Genomic DNA, 21743 nt, shown 5'->3' with positions numbered 1-21743 from the left:
CAATGACCCCTCATTAACATTCCATGAAGAAATCCAGAAAACACAGAACGTTTCCAGGTTGAACCTGCAGCAACAGCCAATAGCAAAGCAGGATGATGATCCCAGTCGAAAGCAAGTCTTCAGCGGCTTGTTGACCATATGTGGCTCAGACGTGCTGGTTGTGTTGGAAACTTAGTATTCATTAATATTGCTGACTTCACTGTGTGCTAATCTGTTTTCTTGAGAATTCCCACGAGGATTCCTGAAAGCAGAAAGCAGCCACAGACGATTCTGAACACTGGACAAAGAAATTCAGCAAAAGTTTTACAATTAAAAATCTTTGATCGGAATACATGGTGACTGCAATCAAACGTCTAAAAAAACTCCACTTCAGTAACACTAAATTAGGCAAACATATCGATTACAGTTTCTTTTCCATCCTTAGATGTTCTTGCATCATTTAAGGAGATATTAGAGTTTGAAATGATAATCTTTACATACTTTAAATAGATTATAAAATTCTGACAGATCTCCAAGCTTTATCCCCAACGTGAGTTAGATGACACAATGGTCACACTTTGGTATGCCCCACTGTCAGGGGGTCAGTGCTGAGGGAGTGCCCCACTGTCAGGGGGTCAGTGCTGAGGGAGTGCCCCACTGTCAGGGGGTCAGTGCTGAGGGAGTGCCACACTGTTAGAGGGTCAGTACTGAGGGAGTGCTGCATTGTCAGAGGGTCAGTACTAAGGGAGTGCCACACTGTCAGAGGGTCAGTACTGAGGGAGTGCTGCATTGTCAGAGGGTCAGTACTGAGGGAGTGCCACACTGTCAGAGGGTCAGTACTGAGGGAGTGCTGCACTGTCAGAGGGTCAGTACTGAGGGAGTGCCGCACTGTCAGAGGGTCAGTACTGAGGGAGTGCTGCACTGTCAGAGGGTCAGTACTGAGGGAGTGCTGCACTGTCAGAGGGTCAGTACTGAGGGAGTGCCGCACTGTCAGAGGGTCAGTACTGAGGGACTGCTGCACTGTCAGAGGGTCAGGACTGAGGGAGTGCTGAACTGTCAGAGGGTCAGCATCAACGGGGCCAAGGTGGAGATGGTTAGCAGTTTCAAATTCCTAGGGGTGCACATCTCCAAAAATCTGTCCTGGTCCACCCACATCGACGCTACCACCAAGAAAGCACAACAGCGTCTATACTTCCTTAGGAAACTAAGGAAATTCAGCATGTCCACATTAACCCTTACCAACTTTTACAGATGCACCATAGAAAGCATCCTATCAGGCTGCATCACAGCCTGGTATGGCAACTGCTCGGCCCAGGACCGCAAGAAACTTCAGAGAGTCGTGAACACCGCCCAGTCCATCGCATGAACCTGCCTCCCATCCATTGACTCCATCTACACCTCCCGCTGCCTGGGGAAAGTGAGCAGCATAATCAAAGATCCCTCCCACTCGGCTTACTCACTCTTCCAACTTCTTCCATCGGGCAGGAGATACAGAAGTCTGAGAACACGCACGAACAGACTCAAAAACAGCTTCTTCCCCACTGTCACCAGACTCCTAAATGACCCTTATATGGATTGACCTCATTAACACTACACCCTGTATGCTTCATCCGATGCCAGTGCTTATGTAGTTACATTGTATATGTTGTGTTGCCCTATTATGTATTTTATTTTATTTCTTTCCCATGTATTTAATAATCTGTTGAGCTGCTCGCAGAAAAATACTTTTCACTGTACCTCGGTACACGTGACAATAAACAAATCCAACCCAATCCAATCCGTGGGATGGGGGGCTGGAGCGGGGGCTGGGGGCACTGGTGGGGGGTGGTCCAGGGGTCGCGAGCCTGGCCAAAGGGGGTCACTATTTGGCAGGCCGGGTCAGTGCGCAGCCGGAGCCATGTTGCATGGCATGGCCGCTGCTGTGGACATGCGTGGCCACGGACCCGGCAATTCTCCAGCCGTATCCACGGCGAGAGCTCCACGCTGCGTACCTGCTCGCCCCCCCCCCCCCACCAGATGGGGGATCGATGGCCGTTTTCCGCCGTTATTTAGGTCGTAAAACGCCATCGTTCCCACGCCAATATCAGGGCATAGTCTCCCAATCCGCCCCTTGATTCCGATTCCAGTGGGGGACCGAGCATCGGAAACAGATCGGCAGCAGGCACCAATCCCGTTTACTCCCCGGTGCTGGATTCTCCGCCGCAACAGGAACTCCTGCCTGGCAAGAATCCAGCCCGGTCTTTATCTCAGGAAGTATTTCAATGTAAGTACATTTTTAACCTGCAACATTCCAACTGAATTTTAAAATCCATTCCTGAAGACTTCCTCAATGTGCCATTCTCTCTGGAATTTCAACCTTTGCTTCGTCACAGATTAGAATAATTTAATTGCTTCTTGGACAGCTTGTACCACTTCTGTCAAGTACTTTATAAGGATCCAGCTTAATTGTGATCATAACTTCTGAACTCTGAAGCAACGCAGAATAGGCTCTGGAGCTACACACACCAGGTGACCCGAGGAATGAATCTGACAACATTCTCTGGGTCTACTATGTCCATGTGCACTGATGAAATGTGTGGTGTGAAACCAGTGCTAAATAAGGACAATGTGTTAAGAATGATGGAAATCAGAGTGTAGCCTTTGAAAACCCAAAGCAGGCTGAAGATTAAGACACTGGGGCGAGATTCTCCGACCCCCCGCCGGGTCGGAGAATCGCCGGGGGCTGGCGTGAATCCCGCCCCCGCCGGTTGCCGAAGTCTCCGGCACCGGATATTCGGCGGGGGCGGGAATCGCGGCGCGTCGGTTGGCGGGCCCCCCCCGCGATTCTCCGGCCCGGATGGGCCGAAGTCCCGCTGCTGGAATGCCTGTCCCACCGGCGTGGATTAAACCACCTACCGTACCGGCGGGACAAGGCGGCGCGGGCGGGCTCCAGGGTCCTGGGGGGGGCGCGGGGCAATCTGGCCCCAGGGGGTGCCCCCACGGTGGCCTGGCCCGCGATCGGGGCCCACCGATCCGCGGGCGGGCCTGTGCCGTGGGGGCACTCTTTCCCTTCCGCCGTCGCCAGGGTCTCCACCATGGCGGAGGCAGAAGAGACTCCCTCCACTGCGCATGCCCGGGAAACTGTCAGCGGCCGCTGACGCTCCCGCGTATGCGCCGCCCGGAGATGTCATTTCCGCGCCAGCTGGCGGGGGGGAAATTCGTCCGCCGCCGACCTAGCCCCTCAAGGTTGGGGCTCGGCCCCCAAAGATTCGGAGCATTCCGCACCTTTGGGGCGACGCGATGCCCGTCTGATTTGTGCCGTTTTGGGCGCCAGTCGGCGGACATCGCGCCGTCTCCGGAGAATTTCGCCCCAGGTGAGAGAAAATGGCTCAATGGATTCAGATAAAAGCAGAAGTTTAAATCCAATTAATATAAAAATAAAGCATTTACATGTTTTTGAATAAAGGAATAATTCTAACACAGTAAACATGTTTTTTTTAATATATTATACTCTTTTTTAAAAGTCAACATTGGTTAGTATCGTGCAATTTAAACAAAGACAGTGCACATGTCAGCATCATATTCAAATACTCAGTACAATAAGCATACCAACAAGCTGCTTATATTCCATTCGATTACAGAGAAAAACAATGCCAAGAGACAATATAATCCAGCTCTCTGAAGAACATACGATTTATAAATAATCACTACATTCATAGTTTTGCATTTCATAAATTAAAGAACAGAATGACACAAGTTCGGCACTTGATGAGAATTAAGGAGCACCAGAATTCACCTTACAGCACACGAGGAGACTTTTGATCCTTTCAGCCTGTACTGGGACTTTGAAATAGCTAATCTATTACTCTCTCACACCTGACTTCCTCTCCATGGTCCTGCATTTTCAAGTATATGTCTAAATCTATTTTGAAAGTTCCAAATGAACCAGGCCATGGATTAGACACCATAACAGCTGTGTGTGTGAAAACATTCTCCTCATTTACCGTCCAGTTCTTTTTGCAAATTAAACTTGTATTTTCTGGTTACCCATCCTCTGTTGCCACTCGAAACAGTTTCACCTCATTTACTCCATCAAACCCTTTCTAAGTTTGAACAGCTCTATTAAATATCCCTTTAAACTTCCCTGCTCAAAGGAAAATAATTCCAACTTCTCCCCTCTCACCATCTCAACTCTGGAGTCGTTCTAACAGCGCAAGAAATTTTCATCCACTGGCCAGGGTCAAGTTCCCAATCCTTTGTGTCCCACCAGAGTCCTTCAATAACCTCATTCCTTGTTCGTACCAAAGGTGTCATTCACTTTTAGGATTTGCTTCCCATTTCACAACTTATGTAAATATTTTGGCACATGAACATTATCAGACAAATAAAATTGATGTACATCCTACACAGCAAGCATCAGTGACTGATTTAAGATTTTTTCCAGTACTGAATAGAACAATCTTTTCAACAGAAATTGAACATTGTGCACTTTGATCAGCAATCACGCACTCAGAAGCCAAACCAAACAATGGTACAACGTTAGTCCCGAAACAACTAAAATAATGATCGACCATGCACTTACACTGCATTCCCAATGTCTATCTCCCAATTTTCCAATATTCTCAAATAAAATGGGTATGATGGTGGCAAAATCACCGAAAGACCGATTGGACTTGATGCCCACGACGTGTTCCATTTTAGCTGTCAAAAATCAAAAATGGAATGAGATCTAATGTCTCCCTAAATCCACAATAAAATACTGGCAATCTGGCCACCCACTTTCTGAACCTGTAATTTTATAAGTTACAACTGTGCAGAACAGCAATTGTGCTGGAGATGCGAAATATAATAAATATTGTTGCTCATGCTCTGCCGTAACCTGGAGTGTGAAAGCAAACTGGTCAAAAAGTTACACTGAAGTTTAAACCATCGACTGTCCCAGTGGATGACGAAATATGATTTTTTGCACCATCGTCCACACCAACCGAATCTGGACATTCTTTGTTCATAGATCCTGGGTATGATTCTTCCGAATCAAGACCAGGTGCTCCCGCCATCAGGAAAACTGAAGTGATTCCTGCCGGCACTGGGAGCAAACCCGATGTCCCAAGCAATGGCTTTTAGAATTTTATTTTACCAAGATCAGGGTTTTCCTGCCATTGGCACAAAGTTAACTTTTTAAAGATGATCAGGATTTTCGCTGGACCGGATCCCTCTGATAGATTCTGCTCCTCCGGGATTTGGGCACCCTGGCGATATCAGAATGCTGCTGCAGGTCCCCCCCAACCACTAGCAAGGCCCCGCTGTCAGTCCCCATATTTCTCCCCTCCCAATATCCCTCTGCAGCACCCCACTTATTCCCCCCTTGACAGGGTTAATCTGGCACCTTGACGTGACAAGGCGGTGATACCCTCCCTACATTTGCTTCCAAGGTGCAGAGGGGGCCTTTCATGGGAGGTGGGAGTCAGGAGGGGCTTTGTGTTGGGCTGGAGGTGCTCAGGTTGAGGTCTTTCCTGGGATGGGGGGTCATTAGGCTGGTCTTCCCATCTACTGCCTTTAAACCCATACCTGCACTTTCGAGGAAGCATTTAGGAACAAAGAGACAGCCTCTTTAAACAAAACTATGCTTAGTAATACAGCTGCTCCTCAGAGTTAATTGACACCTGTAGCACTATATAAATAACAGCGGTAACCCATCCTGTGAAACTATCTGGTCCTGTCAATCAAAGGCTTTTAAAAGGCCATTGTCAGTAAAATTGAATGTAAACAGTGCAGCTCAAAGCTTTTAGGCTTCTAGGCATGCACATAGGCTTGAAAATGTTAAGGCAATGAAATTAACAGTGAAAAAAAACACTTCAAAGCTTTCCACCACATTATAGGGGATGTGTTTACATTCCTTTCACAGATTTTTGAACTTGGCATGCTGATAATTTAAGGGTTTAAGTCTGAATATTAGGAGACTTACTTTCACTTTATTTTCAGAGTATTCAACTATGAAATGCTGGCAGAATATTTAAAGGGTTTAAAGGCTGCAGATGGGAAGACCAGCCAGACGATCCCATCCCAGCAAAGACCCCTGACTAGAGCCCTTCCAGCCCACCACAAGCCCTCTGACCACCACCTCCCATAAAGAGCCCTCCCGCCTTGATAACCCAGAAGCAATTGTAGGGAGGGTTTGCACCCTCTTGCCACCCCTTGCCGTTCAAGCTGCCAGATCTCCGTTTCTTGCACCAATTCACGCCAGCGGAACTCCCGGCTGAGGGGCGGGGTGTTGGAGCCTCCTCAGAGGCAGGTGAACCAGGTGTCCTGCCCGTAAATGAGATTCCAATTAGGGACAATGAGCTATTTGCATGTTTCTGTCGGGCCTGGGCAGGAATCTTGTTGGGGCTGGTGGGGCAGGCTGGGAGACCCGCAACGGGTTTCACAATTGGCGTGAAACCCATTTTTTTGCCAATTCACCGGGCCATCGGAATTCCTGCAACTCGCTAGTGAACTCGGACAATCCCGGCCCCAATACTAAAGCCTCAAATATTCCGTTGAAAAGGCTCTCCAGTGTTGAGAGTCCTGCATTAATCTTAACTATAAGTAAAGAAAATGATCATTTCAAATATAATTTTAGTTAAAGTTAAAAGTGCAAACAGTTTAATTCTATTCACCAACTCTGTTTTCTCTCAGTTCTCTGCTTTTCCACTTATTTTTCAAAGTTGATTTTGACCTAATTGCTACCAGATCAACATTTTTTATTTTCTTAACTTTTGCTTTTCCTCAACACAATTGAGGAAGTTTCAACTCTCAAAGATATCCAACGAGCTGTTGTTACTGACATTAATGAAAGCCAGAATCGGACTGCTCGATCTACACCATCATCAACATCAAAGTTCCCCAATGGCTCCAAGATGACATTACACGCCTCAATGTTTAAGGTTAAATGTGATTGGAGTTCTTCTCTCCTCTATTTTAACAAAGGTGTTAAAGGAATTTCAGATATATGTGTCCAGTAGAGATTAGAAACAGGGGAGAAATCATGGGGGTAACATTAACCGATTCCCCCTCAGGAAATCCAACAGGATTGATGTTGTCACCTACTCAACATGATCCCTCTGTCACTATTCACCAACAGTGGACAATCTGGCCTCCAGTTCCCCACCAAGTGAATTAGGTTAAAGTTGTTTAACGTCAGTTATTTCATTTGTTCTATCTGCCTCCTGACTCGTTTGTCAGTGGGAACAAATTTAGAAAATCTGCCCTTTCGATTGTGGACAAACAATTTAATGCCTATTTTTCTAGCCAATCAAAAGTCTGGTTTAAAAATCTGCGTGTTCAAAAGATGGTTAGAATCAAGTCAGGGAGCAACATGACAAAGGGACAAAATCACAATAATCTTTGTGAAATCATCCACGCTACTCATATCTTTAAAATAAAGAATGACGGTATGGCCCAGACATATACTGAATGCACACATACCCAAGTCCCAAATTTGAAATAATGCTTCAAGTATCAACCTGTGGAACCCAAAGAAATGAACCCGATTAGCAGAATGGACACCCAGAGATGGTGTCATTATTGCCCCAGCCCAGATCAACATTCTGTCCAGCAGAGGGAGGCCTGCAGGAAAGCAGGAAGAGAACAAATTGTGTAAAACTTAATTGTTAATAAATTGTTGATTTTTAAATTTATAAGGAGTTTTTTTAAGAATAAAAATTGAAAATCCAGCTGCCAAATTTTACTGAGGCAAAGCGTTTAAACACTGTTTGGGTTGTAGCACAACATATTCAGTTGCAGATTTTCATCCCAATGTCTTAACAAGACAAAGAGCTGCCTTGCTGAAGCTTTGACAGTGGCAAGTTCCCGACCCTCGGGTATGTGTTGTGAATCCAGCCACATGCTGGCTTTCGCAGCTACCAGCTCCCACTCAATGAAATAAGAAGCTGAGCTATGCTCCAGCCAGGCTAAGGCAACAGCTGTGGACCAGACTGTTCCCTCTAGATCCATCAGCTGTTGAAGTTCATTTTTCGACGTTGAGATTGAGATATCAGCACTGTCGGTCTCAGATCCTCTGCCACTGTCGGCCTGCGAGGCTCGGGATGCTTCAGGGTTTCCCGGAGAGGGAAACCTTCGGACCGTTACTGTTGGAGGGAGAAGTTCACAACTACCACTCGTACCCCTTGACTGAATTTCAACCAAACTGCTTGAAAAGTGACGTGGTCTTAATTGTTCTAAATCACCTTGGGATTTATCTACTCCCAAGTCATTCAATACTTCTGTTTTTTCAGCTTCTTTCAGGTGGATGTGGCCTATGGATCCATTCTCTTGGTCACTCGGAGCCGTTTTGTTGTCACTGAAGGTACTGGAATGGCCTTGAGACGTGGAACTGGCATTTGATCGATGACTTGCAAAAGGTGATGTCCATTTCAGCTGCTCCATGGAAATATTAATGGCTTCACAGAAAGCCACATTTAGCAGGAAAGCCCCTGATGCCAACTGCAAATTAACCTGAAGAATGCAATGATATCACTATTTTACCGCAATATTTATAGCAACAGATATTGTCAGTCATTCAATATTACTGATCGTGACAGAAAATCAAACGTTCACTCATTCTAAGTGTTAATTATACACAATTATCCTTGCAATTATTGTAGAGTAAAGAGTTCAGAAAATTGCTGAAATGGGGTTATTTGGCTCATATTTCCATTAACTTAGTTAGGCCCCAGGAATAACCAACAGATCAGTATTGGAAAGCAGAGAATTAGAAATACAACTAGAAAGTGTTACTGTGAAAAGCCCCTAGTCACCACATTCCGGTGCCTGTTCCCGTACCAGCCTCCCCGAACAGGCGCCGGAATGTGGCGACTAGGGGCTTTATACAGTCGCTTCATTTGAAGCCTACTTGTGACAATAAGCGTTTTCATTTCAGTTCATTTTCAAGTGTCTGTCTATCCAGTGCTTCAGGACTTCCCCAACAGATTTCCATGGTGCAGCTTTTGAGGTGTCATGTGGAGAGTGTGGCAGCAATTTACACATGGCAAACTCTCAGGCACAGCACCGTGATGGCAATCACATCATCTGTTTTGGGGACTTGATTGCGGGATAACTATTGGCCACGACAACAGGACTAACTCCCCTGGTTTTTGTCAAAATGGAACCATGGAATCTTTTACACCCTCCTGAGACAGTAAACAGGGCTTCAGTTTAACACAGCGTCTGAAAGCTGCTCCCTCCCAGAACGCATCATTCCATTAGCCTTGTTGTCAGTGCTCAAGAGTGAGACCGGAACCCACAACATCCTCACTCAGAGGGGAGGCTGAGTACCTCCTGAGGGGAGGGTGGAGGGTGAGTACCTCCTGAGGGGAGGGTGGAGGGTGAGTACCTACTGACTCAGAGGGGAGGGTGAGTATCTCCTGACTCAGAGGGAGGGTGATTACCTCGTGACTCAGAGGGAGGGTGAATATCTCCTGTCTCCGAGGGGAGGGTGAGTATCTCCTGACTCAGAGGGAGGGCGATTACCTCCTGACTTAGAGGGAGGGTGATTATCTCGTGACTCAGAGGGGAGGGTGAGTGTCTCCGAGGGGAGGGTGAGTATCTCCTGACTCAGAGGGGAGGGTGAGTATCTCCTGACACAGAGGGAGGGTGATTACCTCGTGACTCAGAGGGAGGGTGAGTATCTCGTGACTCAGAGGGGAGGGTGAGTATCTTCTGACTCAGAGGGAGGGTGATTACCTCGTGACTTAGAGGGAGGGTGATTAACTCGTGACTCAGAGGGGAGGGCGAGTACCTCCTGACTCAGAGGGGAGGGTGGGTATCTCGTGACTCAGAGGGAGGGTGAGTATCTCCTCACTCAGAGGGGAGGGTGAGTACCGCCTGACTCAGAGGGAGGGTGAGTATCTCCTCACTCAGAGGGGAGGGTGATTACCTCGTGACTCAGAGGGGAGGGTGAGTACCTCGTGACTCAGAGGGGAGGGTGAGTATCTCGTCACTCAGAGGGGAGGGTGAGTATCTCCTGACTCAGAGGGGAGGGTGAGTATCTCGTGACTCAGAGGGAGGGTGATTACCTCGTGACTCAGAGGGAGGGTGAGTATCTCCTCACTCAGAGGGGAGGGTGAGTACCTCCTCACTCAGAGGGGAGGGTGAGTATCTCGTGACTCAGAGGGGAGGGTGAATATCTCCTGTCTCCGAGGGGAGGGTGAGTATCTCGTGACTCAGAGGGAGGGTGAGTATCTCGTGACTCAGAGGGGAGGGTGAGTATCTCCTGTTTCCGAGGGGAGGTTGAGTATCTTGTGACTCAGAGGGGAGGGTGAGTATCTCCTGTCTTAGAGGGAGGGTGAGTATCTCGTGACTCAGAGGGAGGGTGAGTATCTCCTGACTCAGAGGGGAGGGTGAGTATCTCGTGACTCAGAGTGAGGGTGATTACCTCGTGACTCAGAGGGGAGGGTGAGTGTCTCCGAGGGGAAGGTGAGTATCTCCTGTCTCCGAGGGGAGGGTGAGTATCTTCTGTCTCCGAGGGGAGGGTGAGTATCTCCAGACTCAGAGGGAGGGTGAGTATCTCCTCACTCAGAGGGGAGGGTGATTACCTCGTGACTCAAAGGGAGGGTGATTACCCCGTGACTCAGAGGGAGGGTGAGTATCTCGTGACTCAGAGGGAGGGTGATTACCTCGTGACTCAGAGGGAGGGTGAGTATCTCGTGATTCAGAGGGAGGGTGAGTATCTCGTGACTCAGAGGGAGGGTGAGTATCTCGTGACTCAGAGGGAGGGTGAGTATCTCCTCACACAGAGGGGAGGGTGAGTATCTCGTGACTCAGAGGGGAGGGTGGGTATCTCCTGACTTAGAGGGAGGGTGATTACCTCGTGACTCAGAGGGAGGGTGGGTATCTCGTGACTCAGAGGGAGGGTGATTACCTCGTGACTCAAAGGGGAGGGTGAGTATCTCCTGTCTCCGAGGGGAGGGTGGGTATCTCCTGACTTAGAGGGAGGGTGATTACCTAGTGACTTAGAGGGAGGGTGAGTATCTCGTGACTCAGAGGGAGGGTGATTACCTCGTGACTCAGAGGGAGGGTGAGTATCTCCTGACTCAGAGGGAGGGTGATTACCTCGTGACTCAGAGGGAGGGTGGGTATCTACTCACTCAGAGGGGAGGGTGGGTATCTCCTGACTTAGAGGGAGGGTGATTACCTCGTGACTCAGAGGGGAGGGTGAGTGTCTCCGAGGGGAGGGTGAGTATCTCCTGTCTCCGAGGGGAGGGTGAGTATCTCGTGACTCAGAGGGAGGGTGAGTATCTCCTGACTCAGAGGGAGGGTGAGTATCTCCTGACTCAGAGGGAGGGTGATTACCTCGTGACTCAGAGGGAGGGTGAGTATCTCGTGACTCAGAGGGGAGGGTGAGTATCTTCTGACTCAGAGGGAGGGTGATTATCTCGTGACTTAGAGGGAGGGTGATTACCTCGTGACTCACAGGGAGGGTGAGTACCTCCTGAGGGGAGGGTGGAGGGTGAGTACCTCGTGACTCAGAGTGAGAGTGAGTATCTCCTGACTCAGAGGGAGGGTGAGTACCTCGTGACTCAGAGGGAGGGTGAGTATCTCGTGACTCAGAGGGAGGGTGAGTATCTCCTGACTCAGAGGGAGGGTGAGTATCTCCTGACTCAGAGGGAGGGTGATTACCTCGTGACTCAGAGGGAGGGTGAGTATCTCGTGACTCAGAGGGGAGGGTGAGTATCTTCTGACTCAGAGGGAGGGTGATTATCTCGTGACTTAGAGGGAGGGTGATTACCTCGTGACTCACAGGGAGGGTGAGTACCTCCTGAGGGGAGGGTGGAGGGTGAGTACCTCGTGACTCAGAGTGAGAGTGAGTATCTCCTCACTCAGAGGGGAGGGTGAGTACCGCCTGACTCAGAGGGAGGGTGAGTATCTCCTCACTCAGAGGGGAGGGTGATTACCTCGTGACTCAGAGGGGAGGGTGAGTATCTCGTGACTCAGAGGGAGGGTGAGTATCTCCTCACTCAGAGGGGAGGGTGAGTACCTCCTCACTCAGAGGGGAGGGTGAGTATCTCGTGACTCAGAGGGGAGGGTGAATATCTCCTGTCTCCGAGGGGAGGGTGAGTATCTCGTGACTCAGAGGGAGGGTGAGTATCTCGTGACTCAGAGGGAGGGTGAGTATCTCCTGACTTAGAGGGAGGGTGAGTATCTCCTGACTTAGAGGGAGGGTGAATATCACCTGTCTCCGAGGGGAGGGTGAGTATCTCCTGTCTCTGAGGGGAGGGTGAGTATCTCCTGTCTCTGAGGGGAGGGTGAGTATCTCCTGACTTAGAGGGAGGGTGAGTATCTCGTGACTCAGAGGGAGGGTGAGTATCTCGTGACTCAGAGGGAGGGTGAGTATCTCGTGACTCAGAGGGAGGTTGAGTATCTCCTGACTTAGAGGGGAGGGTGATTACCTCGTGACTCAGAGGGGAGGGTGAGTATCTCGTGACCTAGAGGGAGGGTGATTGCGTCGTGACTCAGAGGGAGGGTGAGTATCTCGTGACTCAGAGGGGAAGGTGAGTATCTCCTCACTCAGACGGGAGGGTGAGTATCTCCTGACTCAGAGGGGAGGGTGAGTATCTCGTGACTCAGAGGGAGGGTGATTACCTCGTGACTCAGAGGGAGGGTGAGTATCTCCTCACTCAGAGGGGAGGGTGAGTACCTCCTCACTCAGAGGGGAGGGTGAGTATCTCGTGACTCAGAGGGGAGGGTGAATATCTCCTGTCTCCGAGGGGAGGGTGAGTATCTCGTGACTCAGAGGGGAGGGTGAGTATCTCGTGACTCAGAGGGGAGGGTGAGTATCTCCTGACTCAGAGGGAGGGTGAGTGTCTCCTGACTTAGAGGGAGGGTGAATATCACCTGTCTCCGAGGGGAGGGTGAGTATCTCCTGTCTCTGAGGGGAGGGTGAGTATCTCCTGACTTAGAGGGAGGGTGAATATCACCTGTCTCCGAGGGGAGGGTGAGTATCTCCTGTCTCCGAGGGGAGGGTGAGTATCTCCTGTCTCTGAGGGGAGGGTGAGTATCTCCTGTCTCCGAGGGGAGGGTGAGTATCTCGTGACTCAGAGGGGAGGGTGAGTATCTCGTGACTCAGAGGGAGGGTGAGTATCTCCTGACTCAGAGGGGAGGGTGAGTATCTCGTGACTCAGAGGGAGGGTGATTACCTCGTGACTCAGAGGGGAGGCCGAGTGTCTCCGAGGAGAAGGTGAGTATCTCCTGTCTCCGAGGGGAGGGTGAGTAGCTCCTCACTCAGAGGGGAGGGTGAGTATCTCGTGACTCAGAGGGGAGGGTGAGTATCTTGTGACTCAGAGGGAGGGTGATTACCTCGTGACTCAGAGGGGAGGGCGAGTGTCTCCGAGGGGAGGGTGATTATCTCCTGTCTCCGAGGGGAGGGTGAGTATCTCCTGACTCAGAGGGAGGGTGAGTATCTCCTCACTCAGAGGGGAGGGTGATTACCTCGTGACTCAAAGGGAGGGTGATTACCCCGTGACTCAGAGGGAGGGTGAGTATCTCGTGACTCAGAGGGAGGGTGATTACCTCGTGACTCAGAGGGAGGGTGATTGCCTCGTGACTCAGAGGGAGGGTGAGTATCTCGTGACTCAGAGGGAGGGTGAGTATCTCGTGACTCAGAGGGGAGGGTGAGTATCTCATGACTTAGAGGGAGGCTGAGTATCTCGTAACTCAGAGGGGAGGGTGAGTATCTCCTCACTCAGAGGGGAGGGTGAGTATCTCGTGACTCAGAGGGGAGGGAGGGTATCTCCTGACTTAGAGGGAGGGTGATTACGTCGTGACTCAGAGGGAGGGTGAGTATCTCCTGACTTAGAGGGAGGGTGATTACCTTGTGACTCAAAGGGGAGGGTGAGTATCTCCTGTCTCCGAGGGGAGGGTGAGTATCTCCTGACTTAGAGGGAGGGTGAGTATCTCGTGACTCAGAGGGAGGGTGAGTATCTCCTGACTCAGAGGGAGGGTGAGTATCTCGTGACTCAGAGGGAGGTTGAGTATCTCCTGACTTAGAGGGGAGGGTGATTACCTCGTGACTCAGAGGGGAGGGTGAGTATCTCGTGACCTAGAGGGAGGGTGATTGCGTCGTGACTCAGAGGGAGGGTGAGTATCTCGTGACTCAGAGGGGAAGGTGAGTATCTCCTCACTCAGACGGGAGGGTGAGTATCTCCTGACTCAGAGGGAGGGTGATTACCTCGTGACTCAGAGGGAGGGTGAGTATCTCCTCACTCAGAGGGGAGAGTGAGTACCTCCTCACTCAGAGGGGAGGGTGAGTATCTCGTGACTCAGAGGGAGGGTGAGTATCTCGTGACTCAGAGGGAGGGTGAGTATCTCGTGACTCAGAGGGAGGGTGAGTATCTCGTGACTCAGAGGGGAGGGTGATTACCTCGTGACTCAGAGGGGAGGGTGAGTATCTCGTGACCTAGAGGGAGGGTGATTGCGTCGTGACTCAGAGGGAGGGTGAGTATCTCGTGACTCAGAGGGGAAGGTGAGTATCTCCTCACTCAGACGGGAGGGTGAGTATCTCCTGACTCAGAGGGGAGGGTGAGTATCTCGTGACTCAGAGGGAGGGTGATTACCTCGTGACTCAGAGGGAGGGTGAGTATCTCCTCACTCAGAGGGGAGGGTGAGTACCTCCTCACTCAGAGGGGAGGGTGAGTATCTCGTGACTCAGAGGGGAGGGTGAATATCTCCTGTCTCCGAGGGGAGGGTGAGTATCTCCTGACTCAGAGGGAGGGTGAGTATCTCGTGACTCAGAGGGGAGGGTGAGTATCTCCTGACTCAGAGGGAGGGTGAGTATCTCCTGACTCAGAGGGGAGGGTGAGTATCTCGTGACTCAGAGGGAGGGTGATTACCTCGTGACTCAGAGGGGAGGCCGAGTGTCTCCGAGGGGAAGGTGAGTATCTCCTGTCTCCGAGGGGAGGGTGAGTAGCTCCTCACTCAGAGGGGAGGGTGAGTATCTCGTGACTCAGAGGGGAGGGTGAGTATCTTGTGACTCAGAGGGAGGGTGATTACCTCGTGACTCAGAGGGGAGGGCGAGTGTCTCCGAGGGGAGGGTGAGTATCTCCTGTCTCCGAGGGGAGGGTGAGTATCTCCTGACTCAGAGGGAGGGTGAGTATCTCCTCACTCAGAGGGGAGGGTGATTACCTCGTGACTCAAAGGGAGGGTGATTACCCCGTGACTCAGAGGGAGGGTGAGTATCTCGTGACTCAGAGGGAGGGTGATTACCTCGTGACTCAGAGGGAGGGTGATTGCCTCGTGACTCAGAGGGAGGGTGAGTATCTCGTGACTCAGAGGGAGGGTGAGTATCTCGTGACTCAGAGGGGAGGGTGAGTATCTCATGACTTAGAGGGAGGGTGAGTATCTCGTAACTCAGAGGGGAGGGTGAGTATCTCCTCACTCAGAGGGGAGGGTGAGTATCTCGTGACTCAGAGGGGAGGGAGGGTATCTCCTGACTTAGAGGGAGGGTGATTACGTCGTGACTCAGAGGGAGGGTGAGTATCTCCTGACTTAGAGGGAGGGTGATTACCTTGTGACTCAAAGGGGAGGGTGAGTATCTCCTGTCTCCGAGGGGAGGGTGAGTATCTCCTGACTTAGAGGGAGGGTGAGTATCTCGTGACTCAGAGGGAGGGTGAGTATCTCCTGACTCAGAGGGAGGGTGAGTATCTCGTGACTCAGAGGGAGGTTGAGTATCTCCTGACTTAGAGGGGAGGGTGATTACCTCGTGACTCAGAGGGGAGGGTGAGTATCTCGTGACCTAGAGGGAGGGTGATTGCGTCGTGACTCAGAGGGAGGGTGAGTATCTCGTGACTCAGAGGGGAAGGTGAGTATCTCCTCACTCAGACGGGAGGGTGAGTATCTCCTGACTCAGAGGGAGGGTGATTACCTCGTGACTCAGAGGGAGGGTGAGTATCTCCTCACTCAGAGGGGAGAGTGAGTACCTCCTCACTCAGAGGGGAGGGTGAGTATCTCGTGACTCAGAGGGAGGGTGAGTATCTCGTGACTCAGAGGGAGGGTGAGTATCTCGTGACTCAGAGGGAGGGTGAGTATCTCGTGACTCAGAGGGGAGGGTGATTACCTCGTGACTCAGAGGGGAGGGTGAGTATCTCGTGACCTAGAGGGAGGGTGATTGCGTCGTGACTCAGAGGGAGGGTGAGTATCTCGTGACTCAGAGGGGAAGGTGAGTATCTCCTCACTCAGACGGGAGGGTGAGTATCTCCTGACTCAGAGGGGAGGGTGAGTATCTCGTGACTCAGAGGGAGGGTGATTACCTCGTGACTCAGAGGGAGGGTGAGTATCTCCTCACTCAGAGGGGAGGGTGAGTACCTCCTCACTCAGAGGGGAGGGTGAGTATCTCGTGACTCAGAGGGGAGGGTGAATATCTCCTGTCTCCGAGGGGAGGGTGAGTATCTCCTGACTCAGAGGGAGGGTGAGTATCTCGTGACTCAGAGGGGAGGGTGAGTATCTCCTGACTCAGAGGGAGGGTGAGTGTCTCCTGACTTAGAGGGAGGGTGAATATCACCTGTCTCCGAGGGGAGGGTGAGTATCTCCTGTCTCTGAGGGGAGGGTGAGTATCTCCTGACTTAGAGGGAGGGTGAATATCACCTGTCTCCGAGGGGAGGGTGAGTATCTCGTGACTCAGAGGGAGGGTGAGTATCTCGTGACTCAGAGGGGAGGGTGAGTATCTCCTGTCTCCGAGGGGAGGTTGAGTATCTCGTGACTCAGAGGGGAGGGTGAGTATCTCCTGTCTTAGAGGGAGGGTGAGTATCTCGTGACTCAGAGGGAGGGTGAGTATCTCCTGACTCAGAGGGGAGGGTGAGAATCTCGTGACTCAGAGTGAGGGTGATTACCTCGTGACTCAGAGGGGAGGGTGAGTGTCTCCGAGGGGAAGGTGAGTATCTCCTGTCTCCGAGGGGAGGGTGAGTATCTTCTGTCTCCGAGGGGAGGGTGAGTATCTCCAGACTCAGAGGGAGGGTGAGTATCTCCTCACTCAGAGGGGAGGGTGATTACCTCGTGACTCAAAGGGAGGGTGATTACCCCGTGACTCAGAGGGAGGGTGAGTATCTCGTGACTCAGAGGGAGGGTGATTACCTCGTGACTCAGAGGGAGGGTGAGTATCTCGTGATTCAGAGGGAGGGTGAGTATCTCGTGACTCAGAGGGAGGGTGAGTATCTCGTGACTCAGAGGGAGGGTGAGTATCTCCTCACTCAGAGGGGAGGGTGAGTATCTCGTGACTCAGAGGGGAGGGTGGGTATCTCCTGACTTAGAGGGAGGGTGATTACCTCGTGACTCAGAGGGAGGGTGGGTATCTCGTGACTCAGAGGGAGGGTGATTACCTCGTGACTCAAAGGGGAGGGTGAGTATCTCCTGTCTCCGAGGGGAGGGTGGGTATCTCCTGACTTAGAGGGAGGGTGAGTACCTCGCGACTTAGAGGGAGGGTGAGTATCTCGTGACTCAGAGGGAGGGTGATTACCTCGTGACTCAGAGGGAGGGTGATTACCTCGTGACTCAGAGGGAGGGTGAGTATCTCCTGACTCAGAGGGAGGGTGATTACCTCGTGACTCAGAGGGAGGGTGGGTATCTACTCACTCAGAGGGGAGGGTGGGTATCTCCTGACTTAGAGGGAGGGTGATTACCTCGTGACTCAGAGGGGAGGGTGAGTGTCTCCGAGGGGAGGGTGAGTATCTCCTGTCTCCGAGGGGAGGGTGAGTATCTCGTGACTCAGAGGGAGGGTGAGTATCTCCTGACTCAGAGGGAGGGTGAGTATCTCCTGACTCAGAGGGAGGGTGATTACCTCGTGACTCAGAGGGAGGGTGAGTATCTCGTGACTCAGAGGGGAGGGTGAGTATCTTCTGACTCAGAGGGAGGGTGATTATCTCGTGACTTAGAGGGAGGGTGATTACCTCGTGACTCACAGGGAGGGTGAGTACCTCCTGAGGGGAGGGTGGAGGGTGAGTACCTCGTGACTCAGAGTGAGAGTGAGTATCTCCTGACTCAGAGGGAGGGTGAGTACCTCGTGACTCAGAGGGAGGGTGAGTATCTCGTGACTCAGAGGGAGGGTGAGTATCTCCTGACTCAGAGGGAGGGTGAGTATCTCCTGACTCAGAGGGAGGGTGATTACCTCGTGACTCAGAGGGAGGGTGAGTATCTCGTGACTCAGAGGGGAGGGTGAGTATCTTCTGACTCAGAGGGAGGGTGATTATCTCGTGACTTAGAGGGAGGGTGATTACCTCGTGACTCACAGGGAGGGTGAGTACCTCCTGAGGGGAGGGTGGAGGGTGAGTACCTCGTGACTCAGAGTGAGAGTGAGTATCTCCTCACTCAGAGGGGAGGGTGAGTACCGCCTGACTCAGAGGGAGGGTGAGTATCTCCTCACTCAGAGGGGAGGATGATTACCTCGTGACTCAGAGGGGAGGGTGAGTATCTCGTGACTCAGAGGGAGGGTGAGTATCTCCTCACTCAGAGGGGAGGGTGAGTACCTCCTCACTCAGAGGGGAGGGTGAGTATCTCGTGACTCAGAGGGGAGGGTGAATATCTCCTGTCTCCGAGGGGAGGGTGAGTATCTCGTGACTCAGAGGGAGGGTGAGTATCTCGTGACTCAGAGGGAGGGTGAGTATCTCCTGACTTAGAGGGAGGGTGAGTATCTCCTGACTTAGAGGGAGGGTGAATATCACCTGTCTCCGAGGGGAGGGTGAGTATCTCCTGTCTCTGAGGGGAGGGTGAGTATCTCCTGTCTCTGAGGGGAGGGTGAGTATCTCCTGACTTAGAGGGAGGGTGAGTATCTCGTGACTCAGAGGGAGGGTGAGTATCTCGTGACTCAGAGGGAGGGTGAGTATCTCGTGACTCAGAGGGAGGTTGAGTATCTCCTGACTTAGAGGGGAGGGTGATTACCTCGTGACTCAGAGGGGAGGGTGAGTATCTCGTGACCTAGAGGGAGGGTGATTGCGTCGTGACTCAGAGGGAGGGTGAGTATCTCGTGACTCAGAGGGGAAGGTGAGTATCTCCTCACTCAGACGGGAGGGTGAGTATCTCCTGACTCAGAGGGGAGGGTGAGTATCTCGTGACTCAGAGGGAGGGTGATTACCTCGTGACTCAGAGGGAGGGTGAGTATCTCCTCACTCAGAGGGGAGGGTGAGTACCTCCTCACTCAGAGGGGAGGGTGAGTATCTCGTGACTCAGAGGGGAGGGTGAATATCTCCTGTCTCCGAGGGGAGGGTGAGTATCTCGTGACTCAGAGGGAGGGTGAGTATCTCGTGACTCAGAGGCGAGGGTGAGTATCTCCTGACTCAGAGGGAGGGTGAGTGTCTCCTGACTTAGAGGGAGGGTGAATATCACCTGTCTCCGAGGGGAGGGTGAGTATCTCCTGTCTCTGAGGGGAGGGTGAGTATCTCCTGACTTAGAGGGAGGGTGAATATCACCTGTCTCCGAGGGGAGGGTGAGTATCTCCTGTCTCCGAGGGGAGGGTGAGTATCTCCTGTCTCTGAGGGGAGGGTGAGTATCTCCTGTCTCCGAGGGGAGGGTGAGTATCTCGTGACTCAGAGGGGAGGGTGAGTATCTCGTGACTCAGAGGGAGGGTGAGTATCTCCTGACTCAGAGGGGAGGGTGAGTATCTCGTGACTCAGAGGGAGGGTGATTACCTCGTGACTCAGAGGGGAGGCTGAGTGTCTCCGAGGGGAAGGTGAGTATCTCCTGTCTCCGAGGGGAGGGTGAGTAGCTCCTCACTCAGAGGGGAGGGTGAGTATCTCGTGACTCAGAGGGGAGGGTGAGTATCTTGTGACTCAGAGGGAGGGTGATTACCTCGTGACTCAGAGGGGAGGGCGAGTGTCTCCGAGGGGAGGGTGAGTATCTCCTGTCTCCGAGGGGAGGGTGAGTATCTCCTGACTCAGAGGGAGGGTGAGTATCTCCTCACTCAGAGGGGAGGGTGATTACCTCGTGACTCAAAGGGAGGGTGATTACCCCGTGACTCAGAGGGAGGGTGAGTATCTCGTGACTCAGAGGGAGGGTGATTACCTCGTGACTCAGAGGGAGGGTGATTACCTCGTGACTCAGAGGGAGGGTGAGTATCTCGTGACTCAGAGGGAGAGTGAGTATCTCGTGACTCAGAGGGGAGGGTGAGTATCTCATGACTTAGAGGGAGGGTGAGTATCTCGTAACTCAGAGGGGAGGGTGAGTATCTCCTCACTCAGAGGGGAGGGTGAGTATCCCGTGACTCAGAGGGGAGGGAGGGTATCTCCTGACTTAGAGGGAGGGTGATTACGTCGTGACTCAGAGGGAGGGTGAGTATCTCCTGACTTAGAGGGAGGGTGATTACCTTGTGACTCAAAGGGGAGGGTGAGTATCTCCTGTCTCCGAGGGGAGGGTGAGTATCTCCTGACTTAGAGGGAGGGTGAGTATCTCGTGACTCAGAGGGAGGGTGAGTATCTCCTGACTCAGAGGGAGGGTGAGTATCTCGTGACTCAGAGGGAGGTTGAGTATCTCCTGACTTAGAGGGGAGGGTGATTACCTCGTGACTCAGAGGGGAGGGTGAGTATCTCGTGACCTAGAGGGAGGGTGATTGCGTCGTGACTCAGAGGGAGGGTGAGTATCTCGTGACTCAGAGGGGAAGGTGAGTATCTCCTCACTCAGACGGGAGGGTGAGTATTTCCTGACTCAGAGGGAGGGTGATTACCTCGTGACTCAGAGGGAGGGTGAGTATCTCCTCACTCAGAGGGGAGAGTGAGTACCTCCTCAGTCAGAGGGGAGGGTGAGTATCTCGTGACTCAGAGGGAGGGTGAGTATCTCGTGACTCAGAGGGAGGGTGAGTATCTCGTGACTCAGAGGGAGGGTGAGTATCTCGTGACTCAGAGGGAGGTTGAGTATCTCCTGACTTAGAGGGGAGGGTGATTACCTCGTGACTCAGAGGGGAGGGTGAGTATCTCGTGACCTAGAGGGAGGGTGATTGCGTCGTGACTCAGAGGGAGGGTGAGTATCTCGTGACTCAGAGGGGAAGGTGAGTATCTCCTCACTCAGACGGGAGGGTGAGTATCTCCTGACTCAGAGGGAAGGGTGAGTATCTCGTGACTCAGAGGGAGGGTGATTACCTCGTGACTCAGAGGGAGGGTGAGTATCTCCTCACTCAGAGGGGAGGGTGAGTACCTCCTCACTCAGAGGGGAGGGTGAGTATCTCGTGACTCAGAGGGGAGGGTGAATATCTCCTGTCTCCGAGGGGAGGGTGAGTATCTCGTGACTCAGAGGGAGGGTGAGTATCTCGTGACTCAGAGGGGAGGGTGAGTATCTCCTGACTCAGAGGGAGGGTGAGTGTCTCCTGACTTAGAGGGAGGGTGAATATCACCTGTCACCGAGGGGAGGGTGAGTATCTCCTGTCTCTGAGGGGAGGGTGAGTATCTCCTGACTTAGAGGGAGGGTGAATATCACCTGTCTCCGAGGGGAGGGTGAGTATCTCCTGTCTCCGAGGGGAGGGTGAGTATCTCCTGTCTCTGAGGGGAGGGTGAGTATCTCCTGTCTCCGAGGGGAGGGTGAGTATCTCGTGACTCAGAGGGGAGGGTGAGTATCTCGTGACTCAGAGGGAGGGTGAGTATCTCCTGACTCAGAGGGGAGGGTGAGTATCTCGTGACTCAGAGGGAGGGTGATTACCTCGTGACTCAGAGGGGAGGCTGAGTGTCTCCGAGGGGAAGGTGAGTATCTCCTGTCTCCGAGGGGAGGGTGAGTATCTCCTGACTCAGAGGGAGGGTGAGTATCTCCTCACTCAGAGCGGAGGGTGATTACCTCGTGACTCA

The 21743-nt window shown here is 52.1% G+C and overlaps 1 protein-coding gene across 2 annotated transcripts in view; it reads right to left on the bottom strand.

Moving 5' to 3' along the window:
* Positions 1–3436: 3436 nt before the first annotated feature.
* Positions 3437–21743, bottom strand: part of vwa5b1 (von Willebrand factor A domain containing 5B1) — a 273838-nt gene continuing 255531 nt past the window's right edge. For both annotated transcript variants that reach the window (XM_072477742.1, XM_072477743.1), the window contains one exon: positions 3437–8451. In XM_072477742.1, the coding sequence (XP_072333843.1) occupies positions 7699–8451 (753 nt within the window). In that variant the 3' untranslated portion in view covers positions 3437–7698. The remainder of the gene's footprint in view (positions 8452–21743) is intronic.

Source organism: Scyliorhinus torazame, chromosome 16 (assembly GCF_047496885.1).
Source record: "Scyliorhinus torazame isolate Kashiwa2021f chromosome 16, sScyTor2.1, whole genome shotgun sequence".
NCBI classification, from domain to species: Eukaryota; Metazoa; Chordata; class Chondrichthyes; order Carcharhiniformes; family Scyliorhinidae; genus Scyliorhinus; species Scyliorhinus torazame.
The sequence above is the reverse complement of the archived record's forward strand: the minus strand, read 5'-3'. Positions and strand labels throughout refer to the sequence as shown.